Source organism: Solea solea, chromosome 14 (assembly GCF_958295425.1).
Source record: "Solea solea chromosome 14, fSolSol10.1, whole genome shotgun sequence".
NCBI classification, from domain to species: domain Eukaryota; kingdom Metazoa; phylum Chordata; class Actinopteri; order Pleuronectiformes; family Soleidae; genus Solea; species Solea solea.
The window spans coordinates 11,814,996-11,838,291 of record NC_081147.1 but is presented as its reverse complement, the minus strand read 5'-3'; the positions used below and the strand labels follow the sequence as shown (position 1 = coordinate 11,838,291).

General features: G+C 39.8%; 1 protein-coding gene across 5 annotated transcripts in view; it reads left to right on the top strand.

Annotated features, from left to right (window-relative positions):
- LOC131472445 (probable serine/threonine-protein kinase kinX) overlaps positions 1-23,296 on the top strand; it is a 42,313-nt gene that overhangs the window by 1,953 nt on the left and 17,064 nt on the right. For 3 of the 5 annotated variants that reach the window (XM_058649630.1, XM_058649629.1, XM_058649625.1), the window contains exon 2: positions 20,434-20,516. In XM_058649630.1, the coding sequence (XP_058505613.1) occupies positions 20,434-20,516 (83 nt within the window). Of the gene's footprint in view, positions 1-6,669; positions 7,308-16,485; positions 16,536-20,433; positions 20,517-23,296 lie in introns of those variants that run through there. The other 2 variants (XM_058649627.1, XM_058649626.1) reach the window with 2 other exon arrangements.

Here is a 23,296-nt window from a genome sequence, read left to right as displayed (position 1 = left end):
GTGTTGTTTGTCAGTGTGTCGGGATCAAAGACTATTGATCTGCTGTTGTGATCCTTGTGACGACATGTTTGAGGACATGACTGTGGGATTATGTGTAGATCCCTGTCTGCTGATGTGTGTGTGTGTGTGTGTGTGTGTCTCAGCGCTGCAAATGTCAACAGACCAATCAAAATGTCCACAATGCTGATAAATTCTCATGGAAGTATTATCAGACGAGAAGGATACACGAGTTTAAGGGCATCAGTGCTGGTAATCTGACTGAGAAGCTTGATAAGTGTGTGTGTGTGTGTGTGTGTGTGACCTGTCAGATGTCACAGCCATGCTGATTAGAGGGCCGATCATCTCCTCTGTCACTGGGTCAGTGAACTAACTGTCAGAGGTTTTACAGAGACATCCTGTTTGCTGTTCTTCTCTATGAGGAAATCCCATCACAACCATTCACTGTCACATAATTAGACACTCAGACATGTCGCCGTGTCCTGCTCTCTTCTTCTTTTTATCTCAGTCCTCTCTGCTGCCGCTGCATTTGTTCTTTTCTGTCTCTTCTTGCGTCCTGTGCGGCCTGAGGGAAAGCCGCATGTTGGGCTCTTTCGCCGTCATCATGTGACCAAGGACCATCACGTTCATTGTGATCAGCTGCAACATGCAAGTGCACCAATAAATGTTGATAACAGCCAATCATTTATTAGATAAATTAGCAACTGCTCCTTATAGCTGTATTGGAATATCCAGATTCTGGGAAAGACAAGCTGTTGTTCTTTGCATTGTGGGAAATTCTGTTGTGCTACCAAAATAACGGCTTCACATAATCTCCATTTTTCACACCAAGTCTATTCGACCATTCTTTTTAAGAATGGAAATGTTTGGATGACTCTTATTTTGTGTGGATGTGTTTCTATATTTTAGTTTGGACCTTGATGGAGCGACACTGCTTTTTAATCCATCTTTTAAATTGATTTTGTGTCAGGTTTTTGTCACCTTAACTATACTTTTTAGTAATTAGATCATAGATGATGAATGAATGAAAAATTAGTCACGAGGAAAGATGCAGCTCCCCATAGTGGCACATTTAGAAATAGATTTTCACATGAAATATTGATGCTTTTCTTCATTCGCTATTAACTCGATAATACCAATTTGCCATAATTAAGTTATTATAAGTGGTTTTAATCCTGATAAGTGATAATATTGTATATTGTCCCATCACTAGATGAGCCGATACGATACTCAGTATTGGTATCGGTCCGATATTGGCTTAAAGCGGCTTGCACAAGTGTGTTGTTAACAACATAACAGTATCAGACTAATATGTGTATCGGTACATACTTGAGTTTGTGATCGGACGTGTAAAAGTGGTATATCTTAATGAAGTCCATGGTTTGGTTAAAAAAAATCTGGTGATGCTTTGCCAAACGTTGTGTGTCAGGTTATGAGCAGCTGTGGTTTATTCCATTTCATAAAGTTTTCACTCTCTCTTATGTACTACTGTATTATATCTACGTACACGTGGTACATGCTACTTGTTGCGTTGTTGACGGTACGTGAAAAATCCAGGAAATCTATCAATATCAGGGCAACGACGTCAGATTACCAGCACGTCAAGCAATGAAACGCACAGTTCGTCGTGTGCTGCTGCGCCATAAAAGCCTCAGTTACAGGTGACTGGGTCATCGTTGAACTCTTAGAATGAACGGCGCGTGTGCCTCCTGTTGCTTTAACACTCACTCACTCACATGTGCGCGCGCACGCACACACACACTCACAGAGCAAAGGTGAATAAGAAAGCTGTTTTGTTTTTATTGCCTCATAAACCAAAGCTGGGACCTGAGATGGAGCGAAAGATGAGACGTTTTTCAACTTCTTGGGACAGTGTGTGTGTGTGTATAAACACACACACACACACACACACACACACACACACAGAGCATCCAGGCTTAGGGCAGGAGCATGATTACAGGGTTATTTACATTACAACATAGAGCAAGAGAAAGGGGGCGAGAGATTGGCAAAAAGAGAGGGAGACGATGGTTTCCAGATGTGAGGTGGAATTCAGAGCTCCAGAGTGATTCCCTCCTCCTCCTCCTCCTCCTCCTCCTCCTCCTCTTCTTCTCTGTACACAGACACTGAGATATCTGGATCAGCCCGTGCATGTTGTAATGGAGAGAATAGCAGTGAGAAACCTCAAAACAGAGGAGAAGGAAAAAGGCGTTTCTCTGCAGGGGTGAGCGAGAGGAACCCGAGCCGGCCGAGGGAGAGGAGGAGTGGAGATGAGGAAGGGGATGGAAGGAATATAGAAAGAGGAGGAGAGGGGAAGAAAAGCGGGGCCTCTTGGTCGACCACAGCTTCAGAAATGTAAATGGCATTTTCAGCTCGGTGGAAGCTGTTTGTGTCGGCGAACAACAAACCCACTGAAGCCGAACGCTTTTTCCAAAACATTTGTAGTCGTCTTGTTTTCACAGGGGTTTGATTTATAGGTTGTTTCTGCTTTCTTCATATACAGACTGACATCTGAGGCTTAGTTGGTGTAATAATGACACCCCCCCCTTTACAAAAATACACCTTTTCTTACTAAATGCTGTGGAAAAACACAGCAAATCCACAATTTACTAAATAAATCTGAATTGTTTCGCAAAGGAGATCTAAAACGGCATTGGACAACTTGAGATGTTATTTTAGGTGAAGCTAAAGGGAATAAAGCTCAGTGTTAAGTTTGCATGGACAGAAACTCACTGGTTTGCTGTGTGTTCTCTGCATTGCAGACTGTCACAGTCTCTCTCTCTCTCTCTCTCTCTCTCTCTCTCTCTCTCCCTCTCGGTGGGTCCACACTTGGAGCCGTTGTTTCAGGAAATACCAACATCCCCCTTTTTTCTTTTTTTTTTCTTCTGAGGAAAAGTGACCGACATTCCTGTTGGCTCTAATAAACAGTGCACTGAATGAATGATACATGCATATAAGACAGTAAATACGTGACCAACTGCTTATACACATGTATAGATACATAGAGTACATACAGTACACATCTACATGGGAGAGCTGTGTCCATTGTCCCACTCTCAAAGACAAGTTATGTCCCAGGATAGGGTGTGCTGGGATTGACGGCCAAAGAGACGGAGACACACTCCACCCACATTGTTAAAAAAAATATTATATCAACAATGGATTAAAGCGTAAAGTCGAGTTTCCACAGCAGGATGTGAAGGCCTAATGCTATAGCTGTGACAGTTATGTAAACAGAGTGACATCATATCGTTGTGACACAGTGTAGCCCACAAAAATAAACGAAATGAAGAAGAATGTATACATTTCTCTGCACTGACATAAGTCAAATGGCCTTGAAACACTCTGTTAATATTGTCAACCTGTCGTGACAATGCTGAGTGTTTAGCTCCACCCTTTAGGTACCCGATCATTGTGCTTGGCATCTCAGCTCAAGGCTGCCTTGTTATCAGCGGATAACCATTACACAACTTGGCAGTTTCCTCCAGCTTCATGCAGCTTTTTAGCACAATTGAACTTGTTGTTGTTTTCTGTGGCCAACTGCACTATTGACTCGTCACGGTTTGTTCTGCAGTGGTTTCATGTGAGAAGAACCAGACTTGGTTTCTAAGATTTTTAAATTTCACTGCATAGAATTTTTCACTTCATTTCTGTTCAAAAAAAAAGATCTATATTGTGTATAAAACTTGTCATAACACTAACAAATGAAACATGCTCTGTCAAACAAGTTAAAGAGAACTTTTTCACTCCATAGATTCACTGAATGTGAATGAGTGTCTGACTGAGAGATTCAGGGTGGGAAATCCCAGGTTCCTGGAATTAGTCTCAAGCAAAGCATTGTTTATATTGGTGGAAACACTGATTACACATGTATCAAAATGGCGGAAGTTCTTTGTCAACACAACTCCAGTCTTGATGGTTTATTGGCATACAACAATTGTAGACAGCCGTGTTTGATTGTGTTGTATCTGTGACCTCTTTGGGTCTTTTTCAGACACGAAAACAGACCCCGTCAGGACCAGTAGTCCTCATGGAGACCAAAACTTGGTCCTAATGAGGCAGAAAAAGTGGTTAAGTTTAGGGCTAAGATCACAGACACACACACACACCTGCACACACACACACACACACCTCAGCACAGAGTAGCTCAATTTCAACATGTTGGAAACATAAAATGAATCGCAGCCTACACTCAGTCTGGGCATGTAGGAGTTATGAAATTCATTCCATAGCCACCACTCCTCAGTGAATGTTCTGATGATTAATGTGATTAGGATGTGTTTTCTCGGGGCCGATTTTAATGCAGCTGCATCGGCACTGTGGTGCTACTTGAGGTGTTTTGTTACGGGATTCAATTCAGAGGTCATTTGAGACGTGGAAGACTTTTTACAAGAAGTAAATCTTTGAACTGGGCCACAGTGGCTAGTATTGTGGCCTCACAGCAAGGAGGTCACCGGTTCGGTTTTGTTTCTGTGTGGAGTTTGCATGTTCTCCACGTGTGCGTGTGGCTTTTCTTCGGGGTACTCGGGTTTCCTCTCACAGTCCAAAAACATGCAGAGGTTACTCAGTGGGACTCCTCTGTCCCCTATTTTTCCTTTCACCCCAACCAGTCGAGGCAGATGCTGCACATGTTTGAGTCTGGTTCTGTCAGACTCAATGTCTTCCTGTTAAAAAGTATTTTTTCTCTCCCAAATGACACCTAGTGCTTGCTCGATAATATTGTAAAGGCTTCAAGGTGAAAGTGCTTTGAGATCATTTATTTTGTGATTTTGCACTGTACAAATAAAATTGAATTGAAGTACGTGGAGACTCTGTCTGTGTGAGAGTGAATGGCTGTTTGTCTCTGTATGTTGGCCCTGTGATGGACTGTGACGTGTCCACAGTGTGACCCCACCTTTAGCCCTGTGTCAGCTTGGATTGGCTCAAACCCTAATGTCACATTGTAGCCCCACACACACATAAGCACTGGGAGCTGTAGATGGTTATGCTACCAACTTATCGGGATTACTGCGACAGGCTGTCGTGTTGTGTGAAGAAGGAGCTGAGCCAAAAGGTGAAGCTCTCGATCTACTTTCCGGCCCTCACTTTTGGTCACCAGCTCAGTCATCCGGGAGTGGCTCAGAGTAGAGCCACTGCTCCTTTTCATGAGCCAGATGAGGTGGCCCGGGCATCTGGTTACGATGCCTCCTGGACGCCTCCCTGCTGAGGTGTTCTGGGCACGTCCCACCGGGAGGAGGCCCCCGGGGGAAGACCCAGGACTCACTGGGGAGACTGAGTCTCTCAGCTGCCCTGGGAATACCTCGGGATTCCCCCGGAAGAGCTGTGTGAAGTGGCCGGAGACAGTGAAGTCTTTGCTTCTCTGCTCAAGCTGCTGCTCCCGCGACCCGACCTCGGATAAGCGGTAGAAGATGGTCAAAGTGAGACTCATGAGCTGAATGTTGTGCCCACATTGAATTATAATACACATTAGCTGTAATATGGATGTCAAAGAAGCACCTCTAACAGACAGCCTTCCTCTGTTATCAAACATCGCTGATAGTGGTGACATTTAGTGCCCGTGCTTTAAAAGTCCATCATGTTCTGTCAGCATCCGTCAGCATCTGTCAGCTGAGAAAGTGCTCCATAATGATTGATGTTAAAATAATCCATCGCATGACAGCAGAACAGGACAGTCAGTGTACCATATTCTGAATTGATTCCTTGTAATTCAACATTGCAGCATGTATGGACGGCAACATGCAAGGACATATACTCATTAGGCCACAGCTTTAAAACTGGTGACAGTGGTAAATTATTCATGGAGAAAAAAAACACCTAAAAAAACATATATTGATGGTTTACAATAAACTATTTCTGAACAGGTCACAGATATCCACAGATGAGCCGCAGCATTAATGTCAGTTACTGGTTAGTTTGGCGTGTGTCAACTGTGTTTCCTCTGCATGAAAAGATAAAGTCATGTAAAAGTTGGGTCTCTAATAATAGCGCGGGGGAAGGTGGACAAATAACAGGGCTGCAGAAACTTATAGCACTTGTTTTGTCTGTATTAAACAGAACAACTGATCGTTTTTAGTGGCAAATTGCAAATGCATTTATTATATAGTGTTTTAATTGTATTTTATATGCAATTAAAAAGGTACTTATAGGTTATTTTAAAAGTGTGTTGTATGTTCCAATCACTATTGAAGTGAGCCTTGATTTAAAGCCCCAGTGTGTAACTTCTGTTGCCAAAACACTGCTAAACCCTCGTGTGACGGGTCAGAATTATCAAAGGCTGTAAACGGAGCATAGAGGAAGTGCAGAAATGTCATTCTCTCTCTCTTGGATCATTTATTTACTGAATAATTACTCACTGAAAGGAATTATTGATCAGTTACACTTAAACAAATCCTGCTTCATGTACCTTTAACAACCACAAACTATTTAAGTGTTTCCTGAGATGTATCCTGCTTGTTTCGTTACTAATTCATATTTGTGTGTTTACTGGAGTTAAAAAGTTAGGATTTGTCACCTGAGGAAAATAATTGACTTTGACAGCTGAAGAGTAGACGGAGAATAGAAGGAAGGGAGAGTGGAGGAGAAGGTCATGGGGGGGCAGTCTCTTGTTCTTACTTGCCTCCTCCCTCATTCCTCCCTCTTTATCTTCCCCCCTCCAGCCCTCCCTCCACAGCATTACCAGCCGTGGTGACTCGGAGGAGAGGAGAGAGGCATGCAGCAACCACAACTCAGGCATTTCGTCAATTGTTTTCCCTCTAGCTGACTGTTGCTTACTCTGAGGATTTGTTCGATACTTAAAGCCAGGATTATTTAGGGGGGGAAAAAGCCCTTTTCCTGTTTTTGTTTTATACTTTCAACTTTGGCTCGTGTTGCTCTAACTTTCTACCTATACTTTTGAGTGTTTTTCTGGTGTGGCGCTCTTAACCTGCTCTGATCCAGCGTTGCTTGCTGTAAACTTGGCTTGCTGTCCTGCATCAGTTGCTACACTTTGCAGAAATGACTCTTTAGTGGAGCTCAGAAGTGGGAGGAACCTCGCAGAATGGTGTGACTCGGAGGAGACGGCGATCTACCCGTGTGTTCTTGCATCTTCTCTGTCACAAAGAGAGAGAAGTCATTCGTTTTCACGAGTGACTGGAGACTGGTGCGGAAGAAAAGCTGAAGGTGTTGGATTTGAGCGTTTTATACGGACACGTGTCAAGAGAAAACTTTTTTTTCTTTCTGTGAAGATTGAGAAGGACATATTTTTTTGTTTGTTTTAGTTTTTTGCTCCACTACAGCATGGCTGGGATGTATGGATGCTTCAAGGGCAGGAAGTAAGTTTCACTCAGAAAAAAAAAAAGAAAAGTTGTGAATGTTTCAACACACTTGACAACAGAATATTGTTCATCCTAATTGCTTCATCACTCTGCCCATTCATGTCCACGATGAACAGTCATCAAATCTGTGTGTCAGACAATGTGGGTGTTTTTTTGTCTCTTTAAAGCATTAGGTCATTTTCAGAACATGTAATGGCCACATACAGTATTAGACAGTAGCTATTTTAATATGTGCAGGACAACATGTGTCATTGTTTTAACCATTTAAATAGTCACGTGACTAATCTTCTCTTTGGGTTACACTGATTCTGATGCGTTTGATTTTTTGCTCTTTTGTCGCAGCAGTCAAATGTAGGTTGTTGTAGATGTCGGTAACGGTCTGCTGTATTCTGTATTCTGTATTCTCACAGATTGTTTTTCACTGGAAAAAACAAACATATTATTTATTTATTTATTTCTCTCACGTCTGAAGTTGCGTACTTTCAGTCGTATGCAGAATCGAGTGGACGAGCATCATTTCCTGTATGTTTTTCTTGGGTCATATTGTTGCTAACCCTAATCTCTATGTGTGTGATTCTTCATAGCTGTGGATATGATATTTCGTCTTCATTTAAATTTAAATTGGCGTGTTCTGCTCCTGCTGACTGATGGAAGTCCTTGGCGATTTGAATGCTTTGAATTGGCTAAATATAGGATTCTGGGCTTGGCAGTGCGACCGGACCACAGAGGGTTTGGATAATGAGTGCCTTTTAGCTTTTTGACTACAGTAAAGTATCTTTTTTTGGTACCAAAGCTTAATAGATGTGGTGTTGGATGTACTGATACCCCCTTCCACTCTCTTTGTCTTCGTCCTTTCAGTGTCATGACATGGCAACAATACAGGCTTTTATGGCCCACTCAGCGGAGTTGACGAAGACAAACATTTTGTTTGTGCATGTGTGACGCAGAGAAAGAAAGTGAACTAGAAGGAGAAAGGATGAGTTGCATGACAGCCACACACAGACTCCACTAAAGAACCACAACTGTGTTGTCCTGGAATTCATTCAAACCCAAACTGTGATTAACTTCTTACCGCAAACGGGGGAATATGCCAAACTATTGATGTAGAAGAGCTGACCCACACAAGCACAAAGCAAAAAATTCAACTCGTAAATTCTAACACTTGTGGTAAAAAAAAAAAAGCACACACATTTCCACATCACATTTGCAAAAACAAAAGAGAGTTGTTTTTTTTCCTGTGATGCTTCTGTGACAACTTCTTACCCCTAAATGTCCAGTATGTAAGAATTAGTGGTTTCTAATGGTGAGACTGATTGTAAAAAAACAGTCGATCCACGTCCTTCACACCAAAAAATATATTATTTTTTTGTTTGGGCAGGAAGCTTCCACTTGAAGCTATTTTTATCCATGTGTCCTGTAGAAACATAAGAAATATAAACAGTATACAAGGCGTATTCTATTTTGAAATGACTATACACGTACATAAACAAATTGCTACATCAAGTCATGAATACCTTTTATTCTTTAGTTGGATTTTCCCCACGGTTAAAACAAAAGTTCAAATTTAAGAGCAGAGCAGGCCTGTCGGATTTCACAACAAGAATCCATCTCACAAGTCAGGGCTCGTAAGAGCAGTACACGGTAAATAAGAGTTGTGTCATTCGGCCTTCACAAAGCAAAGATTTAACTGCTGTAGGTTGCAAGTGTGTTTTAAAAAAAAAACCTGTTCAATTTATCATCAGCAAACTAAAGTAGTTGCCCAATTGTATTACGTTTATTAAGTGTCTTCCTGTGTCATTATATCAAGTTACTATTTTAAAGCTGCAGTAGACGGGATTGCTGGAAAAGAATTTACACATTTTATTGACCTAAAGAAAGGTTTCTTTGCAGCATAGGAAGCTCTGTCAGTCCCTATATAGATTTGTTGTAATGGACCAGCCAATAGAAACATCTCCTCTCTCACTCTCTTTAAACTGCTCTCTGATTAATAAACATCTCCAGCTAAACCAAACCACTGGCTCACAAATGATGACAGTTGCAGGATTTAAAAAAATATGAAGCTTGTTTTCATGTCTCTCTGGGTTAAAGTAGAAAAATCCTCATCGAGGGACATAAGAATTCTGAGTCGATAAAAGCTGGTCTGGCAATAGAATAACTGAAGTTGCAGGGAGTTTAATTGTGCACTGCCCAATTCAGTTTCATAGAGCGTAGAGGCTTTTACCCTTAGTTATAGTGTTCATTTAGTTTAATATGCAATATTCAGGCACGTTTAAATTCAGTGAGGGCTTTAACTCGCCAGGCTAAAGACAAGTGGTGTTGTCACTTTCTCACCAGGCCTCATCTTAACTAATGCTCAGTTATGTAACCAAAGCAAGTTGAATTTGCTCAGCAGGAATGGTGATGCAGCTGTAAATGAATGTAGACTATACAGAGTGACTGATGAGACTGTTTGGTCTGTTTCTGAGTCCATGTAAGGCTTGTTGCTAAGAGCACAGCCCCGCTGCACACAGTAGGAGACTGGAGATGGGAGAGAGATTGAAGCCGAGCTGGAAGTTTAGAGAGAAATCCCCCAAATCATTCTTTTAGAATTGTAACCAGAGAAAATTCAAAGCTTACTCGAAGCTGTTGTTTGGTGAAATTGTAAAAGAATAAAGAAAATAGAGCCAAGGATCAGAGCAGCGATTTACTTGTCAGATCAAATAAATATCCTCAGACCTTTTAACACCGCAGCATGTGCACTGGTTTCATCGCCTCTCGAGAATGAGAGCGATGACAATGATGATTTTACATGAAACTACTTTATTCTCATTGCCTCATTCCATCACTTGTAGACTGTTTGTGGCCAATTACACACAACTGTTTTACATTGTTCACGCTGGACTAAGATACTTTCTACAACAGCAGGTCTGCATTTGTTTCACTGTTTTGTATCATTTGTTATCGTCCGTGTGGTGTTAGTTCTGAGTCCCATCGCCCCTTCGTCTAATTGCAGATTTAAAACATCCACATGATTTCCATGAACTGTCATTTTACTTCATTTGCTGCATTAAAGTGAGACGTTAACTACGATTTAATGTAACATTTTGTTTATGAGTCATGCAAGTCATATTGTTTATGAAACATTGCAACACCATTTGGCTCCTCTTAATCTGATTAATCTGATGAACATGATTCAAACATGCACATATTGTGCTGCGTCATACTGCATGTTAGAGCATGAATAAGCAATCATTATAGAAAATGCATCACTGCTATGTCATGGTAATATAATTAGAAGAAGTGTACTGTTATATGCACAGTAAAAAAACAACAACACAGCAGTTTAGACCATGCTCTTACTTTGCCGCAAAAGCACTAACACTGAGCACATAAATCATAAAATATAGATAGAAGAAACCTGGGTTTAAAACAGCAAATATGGATATATAAGTTAAAATACATTAGCATTTAGTTCCAGACTGCTGGTAATGAGAAATGAACTACAAGCGTCTCAGACATGATCCATCAACATTGAGTTAAAAGCACAAATGCCACCCTCACACAACATTAACATTTTTAAAAAAAGGTAGAGTTTTGTCATAAATTAGCTGTTTGGCTTAAGTTAAGAACATCTTGTTCCTGAATTCTTTGAGTCATTATTACATCAGCAGCATCAAATACATTCCTGTAACTGTGTTGGGATTCTAAAGCACGGACAGCTCACAGTCATGTTTCATATGTTGTGAATAATTTCCGCCTTCCACGCTGCATCCTGCTGACCAGGCAGACGTTGAGCGGGTCAAGAGGAAATGGTGCAGTTGTGAAGTTCATGTTCCCAGTTTGGTACGTGTGGTTAGACGTGGGACAGAGAAACAGGCAAACCGAGAGAGGAGGAGGAGGAGGAGGAGGAGGAGGAGGAGGAGGAGGGATGGTGAGCTGATAAGGCAGATGGTAGAAAGAATGAAGGAACAACTGGGGTGACAACCGAGAATCAAGAAATGCTGGTGTTTAACTGTGTTATCTGACCACATTCTTTATGTACTTCTCATATCCTTTTATGGCCCTTTGGCTCAAATGGAACTCCTCCTAATGGAGATGGGTTAGACAATAACAGAAATTCTCCTAAAAGACTTCTAACATCTAGGAAGAGGGTAATAAAAAGAGTGGAAATGTTTATCCTGGGAAGACGATGAGTATTTTATGTGTTGTTGCCCATTTATTTTATGAGATGGCATGAAGAGATGAGACAAAACGACAGAGGAAAACAGCCACGAGATATTGATGGTGTTCAGCACTGCAGTGTTCATGGAACGCTCTTTGGCTTGTATTCAGCTTCCCTCTGTGGTCCATCAACACGACCTATTGAATGCCCCACTGACCTATCGGTAAACTAATATAATGACACAAGCAGTGCCATGTGGATCGGATGATGACAACACCATAGTGCATGAAAAGCAATATCTGTTGTATTTTAGGTATAAATGAAGTCTCAACAAAATAAATTGCGAACTTAATGCTTAAAAAACAACTTCTTGATAAAGGTTGCGTTTGTAAGAATTACTGACACCTAATGGTGAGACCACAGATTGCATGTCGGGGAACTATGGTAGCCTTTGTATTACAGAAACACTCTTCAACAACTTTCATTACTTTCATTACTATTACGTTTCCTCCACCTTTGCTTGTTTAAGCATTGGATTTATTATGGCAGACACTCTGCTGTAGAAACACGGTGGCACAAAACCACCGTGGCCTTGCCTGGATTACATATTAAAGGCTTATTCAAAGGCTATGAAAACCAAATTATTGTGTAAACTTATTTGTTCAGTTTTTGTGTCCTTGTATGTGCTCTCATACTAGGCCGTTAAAGCTGATTTTGTTTTCTGATTCTGATTTAAACACAGACAACAATACTGGGTAGTATGTTGAGTCTATGGCCCATTTACACCTGGCGTTAAAATGGGTTTTCTGTGACTGGATGGCAATCGGATAGCGCCTGACCACATGTAAGTACAGGTGTAAATACACCAGAGGACGTTATCTGATCTGCCAAACCAGGAAGTGGTCGGAGACGCACTGTGGTTATTTTTATTACATATGTTGTAAGTCACTGTTTCTATGATCCATCTCGAACCAGTGTAGCTATTCTCCTCTGACCTCTGACCTCAATAAGGTATTTTCTCCCAGAGATCTGCTGTTTCTGGATGTTCTGTCTTTGTCAGACCATTTTCTGTAAACCCTAGAGATGGTTGTGGATGAAACACCCAGTTTCTGAAATAGCCTGTCTGTTTATCTCATTAGTTATTTGCATTAATAGGCACTTGAAGAGGTGTACCTAATATAGTGGCTGGTCAGTGAAAGATATCAGATGAAAAAAGGGTAATTGAAATTCACACCTCATCAAATTGCATTTAAATGGGTTACATGTATGCTTCAAATGCCTGTGTATATACAACATGCCAACATGTCCATGGCTATAAATGCACATTGTGTGCATTTATCCTCCCTCTGAGCCCAGTTTATCATTTCAGCTGCCTGAAAAAAAATGCTCCACCTTGTTTTTCTTGAGTCATTTCTCCATCTCTCCCAGTCTCTCTGTGCAAATTGAAGGCTTGTGGTTCATCACAGATGCTCTAACATCATATTACAGAGGCATCTGTATTTCCTGTGCTCAGTCTCTCATCTCTCCACTGCTATGCCGGGACAAAAGTTCAGGACATGGGCTTTTTTTTTTTCTCTTAGATATAATATGGGAAGTAGCTCCTGACAAACCTAATAAGTTTCCCAAATTGATCTCACATTGTGATACGCTGATGGTGATTGTCCCTCCCGAAGAGACTAACAAAGGTTTATTAAAAATCAAAAGCTTATTAATGTGTTGTTTTTCCATCATCTGAGCAGAAAAAAACTGCAAACCTGCTAAAAGTGCACAGTGATACTACTGTGAACGAGCGCTTTACTCCCGGTGATGGAATGTACGAGAAAACAGAATTTCATTCATAAACAGTGGTAGCTCATTGTGCTCTAACAGCTTTCACATGACTGAGGTTTAGCTTTTCTTTCCCGGTGCAAAAACCACACACGGCTAATTTCTGTTTGAGCCTCGCAGGAAAATCACTGTAATTTAATCATGTTATTTAAGGGAGAGCATTCCAAGTTTTTTTTTTAAACTTGTTGTACTGGTTGTCAGAGTTCTCAGATTTCTCTCTTTCCCTGCTGCTAATTGATTGTAAGTCTCTGATTACTGAAGTAATGTAATCAGGTCCATATTAGTCCAGTTCTGTGCTTTTGATACAGAAGGATCAGAACTGAACTAGAGTGGATTTGTTGTCTATTGATATGGAACCCACTGTTAGGGTTTTTCCGTGATCGGATTCATGATATATAGTCATCCTTCCTTGTGCAATATGATAATCAATAATGTTGTAATTAACAAATTAAGGCACTCTAAAGTAAACAGTCCCTGCCTGGCTGAAGAAGCGGGAGTTTCCAGCAGGATAATAGTGGAGAAAGCTACGTGAAAAGATGCTCCATCCACGTTCAATACATAGACTTAATGCGCTCTGTTCTCCTGCACTTTTAACTTTTCATTTTGTTTTCTTCAGTTAGACAGATATCGTGACGTATCGCTATATGATTGTCTTGCAATATATTGATTATTACGCAATCCTTTGTATCGTGATTTTATTTGTGTCATGGACCATGTAACGCGTGTCATATCATCTCGTGAGGTAGCCTGTGATTCACACCCCTACCTACTGTCACATGTAATTTAAGATGGACGGAGTAGAAGTTGACTTTTTCTGTGTTCGATGCCAATCTTAAGAAATCTGTGTGGGCCAAGTTTTGGGGCCAGTATTTTTGTCCAGTTTATTTATTTATTTATTTATTTATTTATTTTTGATATAGAAGTTAAATCACAAATGATGCACACAATTGCTTATCTTAAATTAGCATTGCACTTTATCGCTCCAGTCCGCATTCTTGTGTGTGCACTGCTGTATAATAAATAAATACATGGTACAGCTCGTCAGAAAACCTAAGCATTGAGAGTATATATTCATTTTATAATTTTATGTAATGAAGGAGTTCATTTACTGTATTATGAAAGCTTAGTTGTAGAGTTAATTATCCATGCCATTGCAGTCAGACATCATGTCAGACATGTGCCTGTCAGTGTTGATAAGAGTCAGTCAGTCAGCACCTTAAGCCTGTGCTGTGACGAGTCTACTAGTCACACAGCTTCCACTCAGAGATTAGGGCTGAACTAGATTGGATTTGCTCTACGTCAGGACGGGATTGCTGTCCCCCCCATCATTCACTCACATAGCCTTTCTGCATGGAGTGTGCATGTTCTCCCCGTGTGTGCGTGGCTTTTCACCGCATTGTCCGGTTTCCTCCCACAGTCCAAAAACGTGAGTGTGAGAGTGAATTATTGTTTGTCTCTATTTGGCCCTGTGATGGACTGGCGACCTGTCCACGGTGTGACCCCCGCCTTTCACTCTATGTCAGCTGGGATTGGCACCCGCGACCCTCTACCCCACGGTAGAAGATGAATGGTGTCTCTCACATATTTTAGTGATTTTCTCTTAAATTAACATGAATTTAGTTAATCAGCTCTGTTGTTATAGGTGTTAGCTGGTGAACTGTTGTGATGGATCTGAGTTGTTGAGATTTGGACTGATGACATCACCTGGATGAGACTTAACTTAAAGCAGACGGCGTGTGACACCGGGGTGTGCGTGTGCTGTTTGTGTGTATGTAAGCCTCACTTTAGGATACATTTAAGGTCATGGACAAATATGGACATCGTATCTTTCAGTGTGCGAATGTGGATGTGCGTGCCATCTTGATGTGTGTGTGTGTGTGTGTGTTAATGAGGTTTTTTTTCCATCTGTCTAATAAAGGCAGACCTCCCACTGCTCTGAGCACCTTTACATGTTAATCCATTGTTATGTAATAAGGCTGATACACACACACACACACACACATCCAGAGACACATTCACTCTTTGACTTCCCAATAAAGCTAATGATGTGCATGAGCACAGCGTACAATGCTGCAGAGGGATAAGCATCTAGAATAAGATCAAATAAAACAGACAGCTGCGAGAAAACTTTCTTGGAACAATGCAAGATGGAAAATGTACGTACAGTAATGAAGAAGTGGTTTAAAAGAAAACGGCATTCCCAATAACCAGGCAGAAAAAGGTCATTAAAGCTTTGAGATGACTCTTGTGGTTTTGCATGTCATAGAATGAGTTCAGGTCGTAAAATGATGTAACCTCCCGCTCTTATATAAATATAAATTAAAGTGGGAGCCGCAGCTTGTTAAATGTAACGCTGTCTCTGTCAAATGCAGTTTTCAGTGTCGTTAACGGCTCTTAACGGATATATGTTGTTCTTGATAATGGTAATATTGTGTTATTACCTTTTACCAAACAGAATAATAATAATAACAATGACTAAAATGTAAGTACTTTAATATGATGTCATTGTTGGCGTTTTTTCCTAATTGTGAAATAACATAGATGCTGATTCTGAACATCTTAACTCGTCATTAAGACTGGATTCCATTCAGGGGTGATATACAGTATGTTTATATTGTACAGCATAATAAACTTTTGGGAACTTGTCTTAAGTCTGTACTGTAAATAAACTTGTCATCATATTAAAACTTGATAGACAACTTTGTGAGAGAAAACCCCAAGCATTTGTAATATGAAATATATAAATAAGCATGAATATCACTTTATCAGTGTTAAACTCTACAGGCTTTATTTTATTTCTGCATTTCTTCCTTGTTTGCTCTGTATCTATTTACAGTAATGGATACAGATTTTCTGCAGCTCCACACTGGACGGCCCGTGTGTTTACTCTCTCTCCTCTTGCTAATATTCGTCTGTTTATCTAACTGAGTCTTCTTTCCTTTCATGCTGCTCGTTCCCACAACCCCTCTCTCTGACCCTGTCTGTCTTGTGTTTGTCCCCGTCTTCTGTGTTCTCACTGTCTTTCTCTTTCACTCCCCCGTGCTCTTTATCGATGTGTCCCCTCGCTCATCCTCTATAACTCTTCTAACTATGTTCTCCTGCTCTCTTGGTGTATTAACAAATCCATCTTTCTGCCTGTCCCTCGGTTTTACCACGTCCCTCTTTTTCCTCCTCTCTTTCCCCATCACCCCTCCATCCTTCTCATAGATGAAACGGAGGATGCCGCCATGGGGAGTCTGCTTTGGAAGTGGTCACAGGTCAGTCATGTTGACTCCTGACCCTCTGACTTTGAACCTGATACTTGCCCGGGAAACTAAAAGCAACTACGCAAATCTTTGACCTTTTCCCTTTGCTGTAGCAACTCATTTGCGATTGTGAGTCCAAGTGCACTTCCCATCGATTGAAGGCCGGAACACATCCTTGGGGTTATAGTAAATGCACTCATTTATATTTTATTGAAACATCTTGAACATGTCTCCATAATAAGGACATTATATGCCTGTAGTTTGTTGACCACAGGGGAAAGCTATGTTTATAACCTCATAAACTGTTGAGTTCTTAAGTGAGTTTGAAACATGGCCGCATAAATTGCTTTCTTATTCAATTGTTTTAATGCACTTGTGTAATTTGTGGAGAGAATATCAGTTGCAGATTGTGTTTGTTAAGTTACAGATGAATACACTTGTTACATTACTATAATTTGTGCTGTTAGTTTAATTCCTCTTGACTGACCTGATGCAAGACTCAACAAGGATGGTTGGGACTGAAAATCCCCCACTGCACCTTGGTGTTTATACACATGTATCCACGTTGAGTCCCTGTGGCCTGTATTAATGAAGGAGCATCTTTGTGGCAGGAAGCTACGTGATGGGGGTGGGGTCTATACAGTCAAATATTGCGATATTTTTACGTAGTGTTATTACATTGCTTCCTTTTTTTTAGCATTTCATTTTTTAACTGATGTTACAAAAAATGTTTGTGGATTAGCATAAAAAAATCTATTGATGTTTCAGTTCACTAGATGGTTCCAAGTGCTCACTCACTTACTGTTGTGAGTATATCGTGATAATATCGTATTGTGACAAATATCATGATATCATATTGTGACTTAAATATTGTAATTTGTGACTTAAATATTGTGATATTATTGTATTGTGACCTAAATACCGTGTTAATATTGTAACTTAAATATCGTGATATTATTTTATCATGACCTAAATATTGTGATAATATTGTATCATTACTTAAATATAGTGATACTATCATGACTTAAATATCGTAATAATATTGTAGCGTGACTTTATTATCATGTTTTAAATATTGTTACTTAAATATCGTGTTAATGTTGTATACTGACTTAAATATCATTATAATATCGTGGCTTAAATATCATGATATAATCGTGGCTTAAATATCGTGACTTAAATATCGTGATATTGTATAGTGACTTAAATATTGTGATACTATTGTGATTTAAATATCGTGATAATATCATATCGTGACTTAAATATCATGAAAATATCATAGCATGACATAAATATTGTGAATTAAATATCGTGATACTATTGTGACTTAAATATCGTGGTACTATTGTGACTTAAATATCGTGATACTATTGTGACTTAAATATCGTGTTACTATTGTGACTTAAATATCGTGAATTAAATATCGTATCATGACTTGAATATTGTGATTATATCGTATCGTGGTGTCTCTGGCAATTCCCACCCATACTATCCCCACACTACAAATTATTACAGTATTGCTAGAGCTATTTTCTGTATTGATAACTATCTGGGCATGAAGTGGCTTTCAACAAATAACATAAAAAACATTTAAAAACCAGTTACAGTCTGTAGCTTTAATGTAGTTAAATTAAGGTGCTCCAAAATAACTTAAAAAATACTTTTAATGAAGCTACTTTATGTTTTTCTATTAAAGCAGCAGCCTGTATTTATTTTGTCCACCAAACATAATAATCCAAACGAGGTGTTACTGGGCGTGAGTCCCAACTTTCCAACTGTGATATGAGTGTCTGTTTATCTGTGTTTGTTTTTGTCCGTGTGTCTGTATCTGTTTCCTGGAGACATTATTAAGACTCTTCAACGTGTGTGCGTGCGTGTGTGTGTGTGTAGAACTGTTGCCTGTGGTGTTTTCCTGTAATATCAGACAGGAAATGGATCAGATCAGCATTTGTTTACGGCAACTTGATGCAATATTACATCTGCTAAAGTCAGGAAAACAAAGGCGAATAATAAAGGAGAGGGGGATAGCAGTGGAGATGATGATGGTGATTCTCATGGCTCGCACATGATAAGGTTAAGATGATGGCGGTGGTACTGATTATGTAACGGTAACACTGACGTAAAACTCCTCAGCGCGTCAACAAACTCTGGAATGTTCCATCTGCTTCTTTAGTACAAACTCATTGTAAACACAGTTGACAAGACGCTTTCCAGCTGCTTCCTCAGAGAGAGAGAGTGAGAGAGTCTGTTCACACTATCAACAAACATGGAGAATACGTGGCTGCCTTCTAGACTCCACTTAATTCGTACATGTCGTAGTTCAGATAGTGCTGAAACCATACAGGAGTACAATTACTCCTGTACAGCTGGAGTTTAATCAATTGTTAGATAAAAGGGTCTTATCTGTTAAGGATATATGTTGTGATTTTATTTACAGTAATTTATGAGTTCTCATGTGTGTTGGCTTACACTTATGTCAGTTTGACCCTGATCTCAGGGTCATTTGTTAATCACAGGCTACCTCACGATATTATACGATGCACCATACATGGTCCACGATACCAGTAATATCACGATACAACGATTCTGTGATAATCAATATATTGCAAGACAATCATATAGCGATACATCGCGATATCTGTCTAACTGAAGAAAAACAAAAGGAAAAGTTAAAATTGCAGGATTTCTCTATTTCTCTATTTTAGGAAAATTGTGGCCACTTGTGTGAAGCTCTATAAATGAAACAAAGGTTCGCTTTATGATAAATTAGCACAAGGCAGAAAAAACTTCAAGACCAAAGCCAAAAAAAAATCTACTACCCAAACACATCTAAAGCCTGACTGAATTTGGTCAAACAAGACCATAAATAAGGACGGTGCGACTCACTGTTTTACACCTGTCTGTGCATTTTCCATTTGTTCCCAAAACAAGCCCATAAACTTGCGCAATGAATGTCTATTGTGTAATCTGTACACAAATACTTGTAATTTATCTACATGTTCTGAGTTTTTACAATTTCTATAGCATTTTTATGTCTATGCCACTGAGAGCCTTAGGTTAGTGTTGGAGGCTGCTGAGCATCTCCTGGTGCTGAGAGTTGTTGGATGGCAGCGCACAGAACACTGGGAACATAGATGACATGACTCTGATGAGACTGTTTGGATTGTAGCAGAAGTCTGAATAACACACTCAAGTGCATCTCAACAATTTACATACACTTGTGTGGGTTTTGAAGGAATGAAGAAATAGATGGTCAAGAGTTTTCCAGCATGCCAATAAAACAGTTTTATAAGATGGTTGCTACTACAGGTGACTATGTTATCCCTCAAATCAGTGTTTTTTCCCAATCCTGGTCCTCGCTGCATGTTTTAGATGTTTCCCTGCTCCAACACACCTGATTGAAATGAGTGGGTTGTCACAGAGCTTGTTATTCGAATCAGGGGTGGAGCAGGGGAAACATCGGGACAGTCGGTCCCTGAGGACCAGGATTGGAAAACACGGCTTCAGTGCATGAACTGTGTGATTTATTAGCAGTCCTGACCCTCCCAACATGGACTTAATCATGTAGTAATACTGATCATGTGACAGGTGGAGATAGAGGAGGACTGAGATAAATATAGCAACAGCAGACATAAAATCAATGGTCTGAACCCATTGAATTGCACGATGACACACTATTCAACATAATTCATTAATCAAGTGGATTCATGTTGTGATAAAATGTAACCTGGTGACGTTTTACCTAAAGCTGTTGACCAGAAGTTGTTGCAAGGAAAGTCTCTGAAGTTGTATATCCTCCCTCACCATTACTTATTAAGTTGCTATTCACTCTATGTTAATATAACAACAACGGTGTTATAAATCCAAGCGACATTCACGCTCATCAATGCCCTCTCTGTCTCATTCTCAGCAGTGACAGTGCTGCCATGGCGTCCGGACCTCCAGATGTGATGGCCAATCAGGAGCCTGCTGAGGTCCAGGAAGAGTGTTCAGGTAAGAGACTCAGTGTTCAGCTGATGTTTAACAGATAGTGTCACGATAATGTATTAAGGAACATTAGGTTCATTTCTTCACTAAAATGTGAAATCACAATTCATGCATAAATGAATTGAAGCACAGACAGAAGTTATGAGCCCAAAGGTTATGTAGGACAAAAATCTCATCGGCTTTAAAGGTACTGCACTGGCAAGTGTGTGTATGACAGGAATCACACACACACACACACACAGGATCTGGTTTATCAATCTAGATCTTCTTACTGCTGGCAGGAAATCAACGGACAGAGACGGCTATCATCATCATCATCACTGTCATCATCGTCATTTCAAACTCCGGTACAAACAGGCTCACACAAACACACAGTTGTTGTGCTAGTGCTGGTGTCACAGTGTCCTCTGATGCTGACGTGCAGGTTGAGTGAGTTCCTTTTATTTGACCTCTATGGCCGAGCTGAACGACACGTGTGACTCCTCACATCATGGATCGCGTCAGTCATGTTCATCTCAACCGGCGATGACGACTTCTCTCCGATTGGTGCTTTAGCAGTTTTGATTGGACATTTCATTCTTTTTTTTTTGACGTAAAGCTCATGAAATAGTAAAAATTCAAGGTTTGAGGTAGAAAAAACACAGGTGTGACTCAAAAAAGAGAAATATCTAAATACTATACAACCTTGGAGTTGTCCGTCCTACTTTTTCAGGTAAAATTACAGTTATTAAGGGAAATAAATTAACTGGACATTAGTGTTCTTCAGTGAGATGTAAATGAATTGTTGGAGACTTATGTCTTTATCAGGTTTACTGTAATTTGGTGCAGTTTCAGATGGACAGGTACTAATTTGTAGTTTGTTTCATGCTCTGTCACCCAGTCCTCTAAATCCTGACATGTTTGCCTGTTGTCAGAATCAGACCCTCAAAAAAGTAAAGGATGATAATAACTCGAGTATTGGGAATTATCCTTGCCTCGTCCTTGCAGTGAATAGGAATCACTTTGGGGGATTTTATGAACTTATACTGTGTTATTAACTAAATGCTGGCGTGTACAAGACGGTGAGTTCACTCCACCTGTGCTGATAATGCACACATTCTGAATAATATGTCCTGATCGTCATGTCAAAGGTCACCATGTTCTCAGTGTGTACGCTGAGATCATTTCTTCCACTGTTGACCTTAAGAAGCTTGGATATTCTCACAATGCCATTGTGAATGTGTCTGTGTGTGTGTGTGTGATTGTGACTGAAAGAATGTATATTTGGGAGATCACAGTATCCACAGTATGAGCTGCACTGACCTTCCATTGAAGTTCTGGCCTTTTCAAACTCTTTCTGACCATAGACCTTTAGCTTAATAGAGTATTGTGCCTAAAATAGCAGCGATAAATAGCACTAACTGCTGCTGTTTCCCCCTGATTTTTACTGCAGCGTCATCACTCGCATGTTAGATTCTCTTTTAAATGAATCACTTTATTCTGTCATTCAAAACACTAGGGACTTTGCAAGCAACATTGGAGACGGCTGCATGTGAAATAATTGTTCCTAGATAATATAAAATATAGACTATATTTATGTTATAATATGGGATCTTGAGCAATTTTGAATCAAGGTCGAGCAGAGGGTGAAAGGATTGCTCTCCTTGTATTGTTTGCTCTCTTGACTTCGCCGCTTGTAGCTATATTTGTTTTTGTGTCTTTATCTCAAACACGTGTGTGTGACATTGATGCTGTGGCAAATTCCTTTTTCGATATTTCTCCAAGAATCAAAGTAAGTCATGTATTATCTATTTATCTTAATGTCAGAAGCTTCCAGATTTCAATTTTTCGGGTCCAAGGATAAATATATTTAGAGCAGGAATGCTCAAGGATTCTCAACAATGACGGCAAGATGGCTTAAGATTTCATACTCTACATACCAAGCATCCTTTATAAGCCACATAATATTCATTCTGGTGCAAACACAGCAGTTCACTTCTCACAGGTGAATCTAGTATTGGACAGTGTTGTAATATAACAAAGTACAAATACTGTGTTACTGTACTCAAGTACCAAATTAACATATTTGTACTTTACTTTGTTATTTATATTTCTGGCAACTTTTACTTTTACTCCACTACATCTCGTCCAACTATCTTTGTTACTCGTTACTACCAAATAAAATCAGAAGAAGAGTTGATAGTGGTCTGTATTTATATACAGCTTGTGCTAATTTATCATGAAGCGAACCTCTTGCTTTATTTATATATAAATATAAATATTTATATATATTTACATATAGAGCTTCACATACTGTAAGTGGCCACAGCTGTCTTCACACATCTTTTTATACCCATTCACACACTGCAACATGGGGTTAGATGACACATATAGACTAGCAGAGCCAGGAATTGAACCCACAACCTTCCAGTTGAACGATATCTTGCCCTACCACTGAGCTACCATGGCTCAATCCTAACTCCTCACTTATAAATGTCATATACTTTAAGACTCTTCCTTAAGTAATATTATAAAAAGTGACTTCAACTTCTACCGAATCATTTTCTGGTAAGATACTTTATGTATCTTACTTTTACGCAAGTATCGCTTTGAAGTACTCTATACAAGACTGATATTGGGTAATATAGCCTAGAAAGGTTAAGAGTATTTAACCTTTTTACAGATCACCATCACTTGAGGCAACTTAAACTGACTTTGACGTATAAAATGTAAAACCACTTGACTTATAAGAGGCAGCTGAATCAAGTAAATCATGTAAATCCTCGCACAACTGCTGCAGACTCATT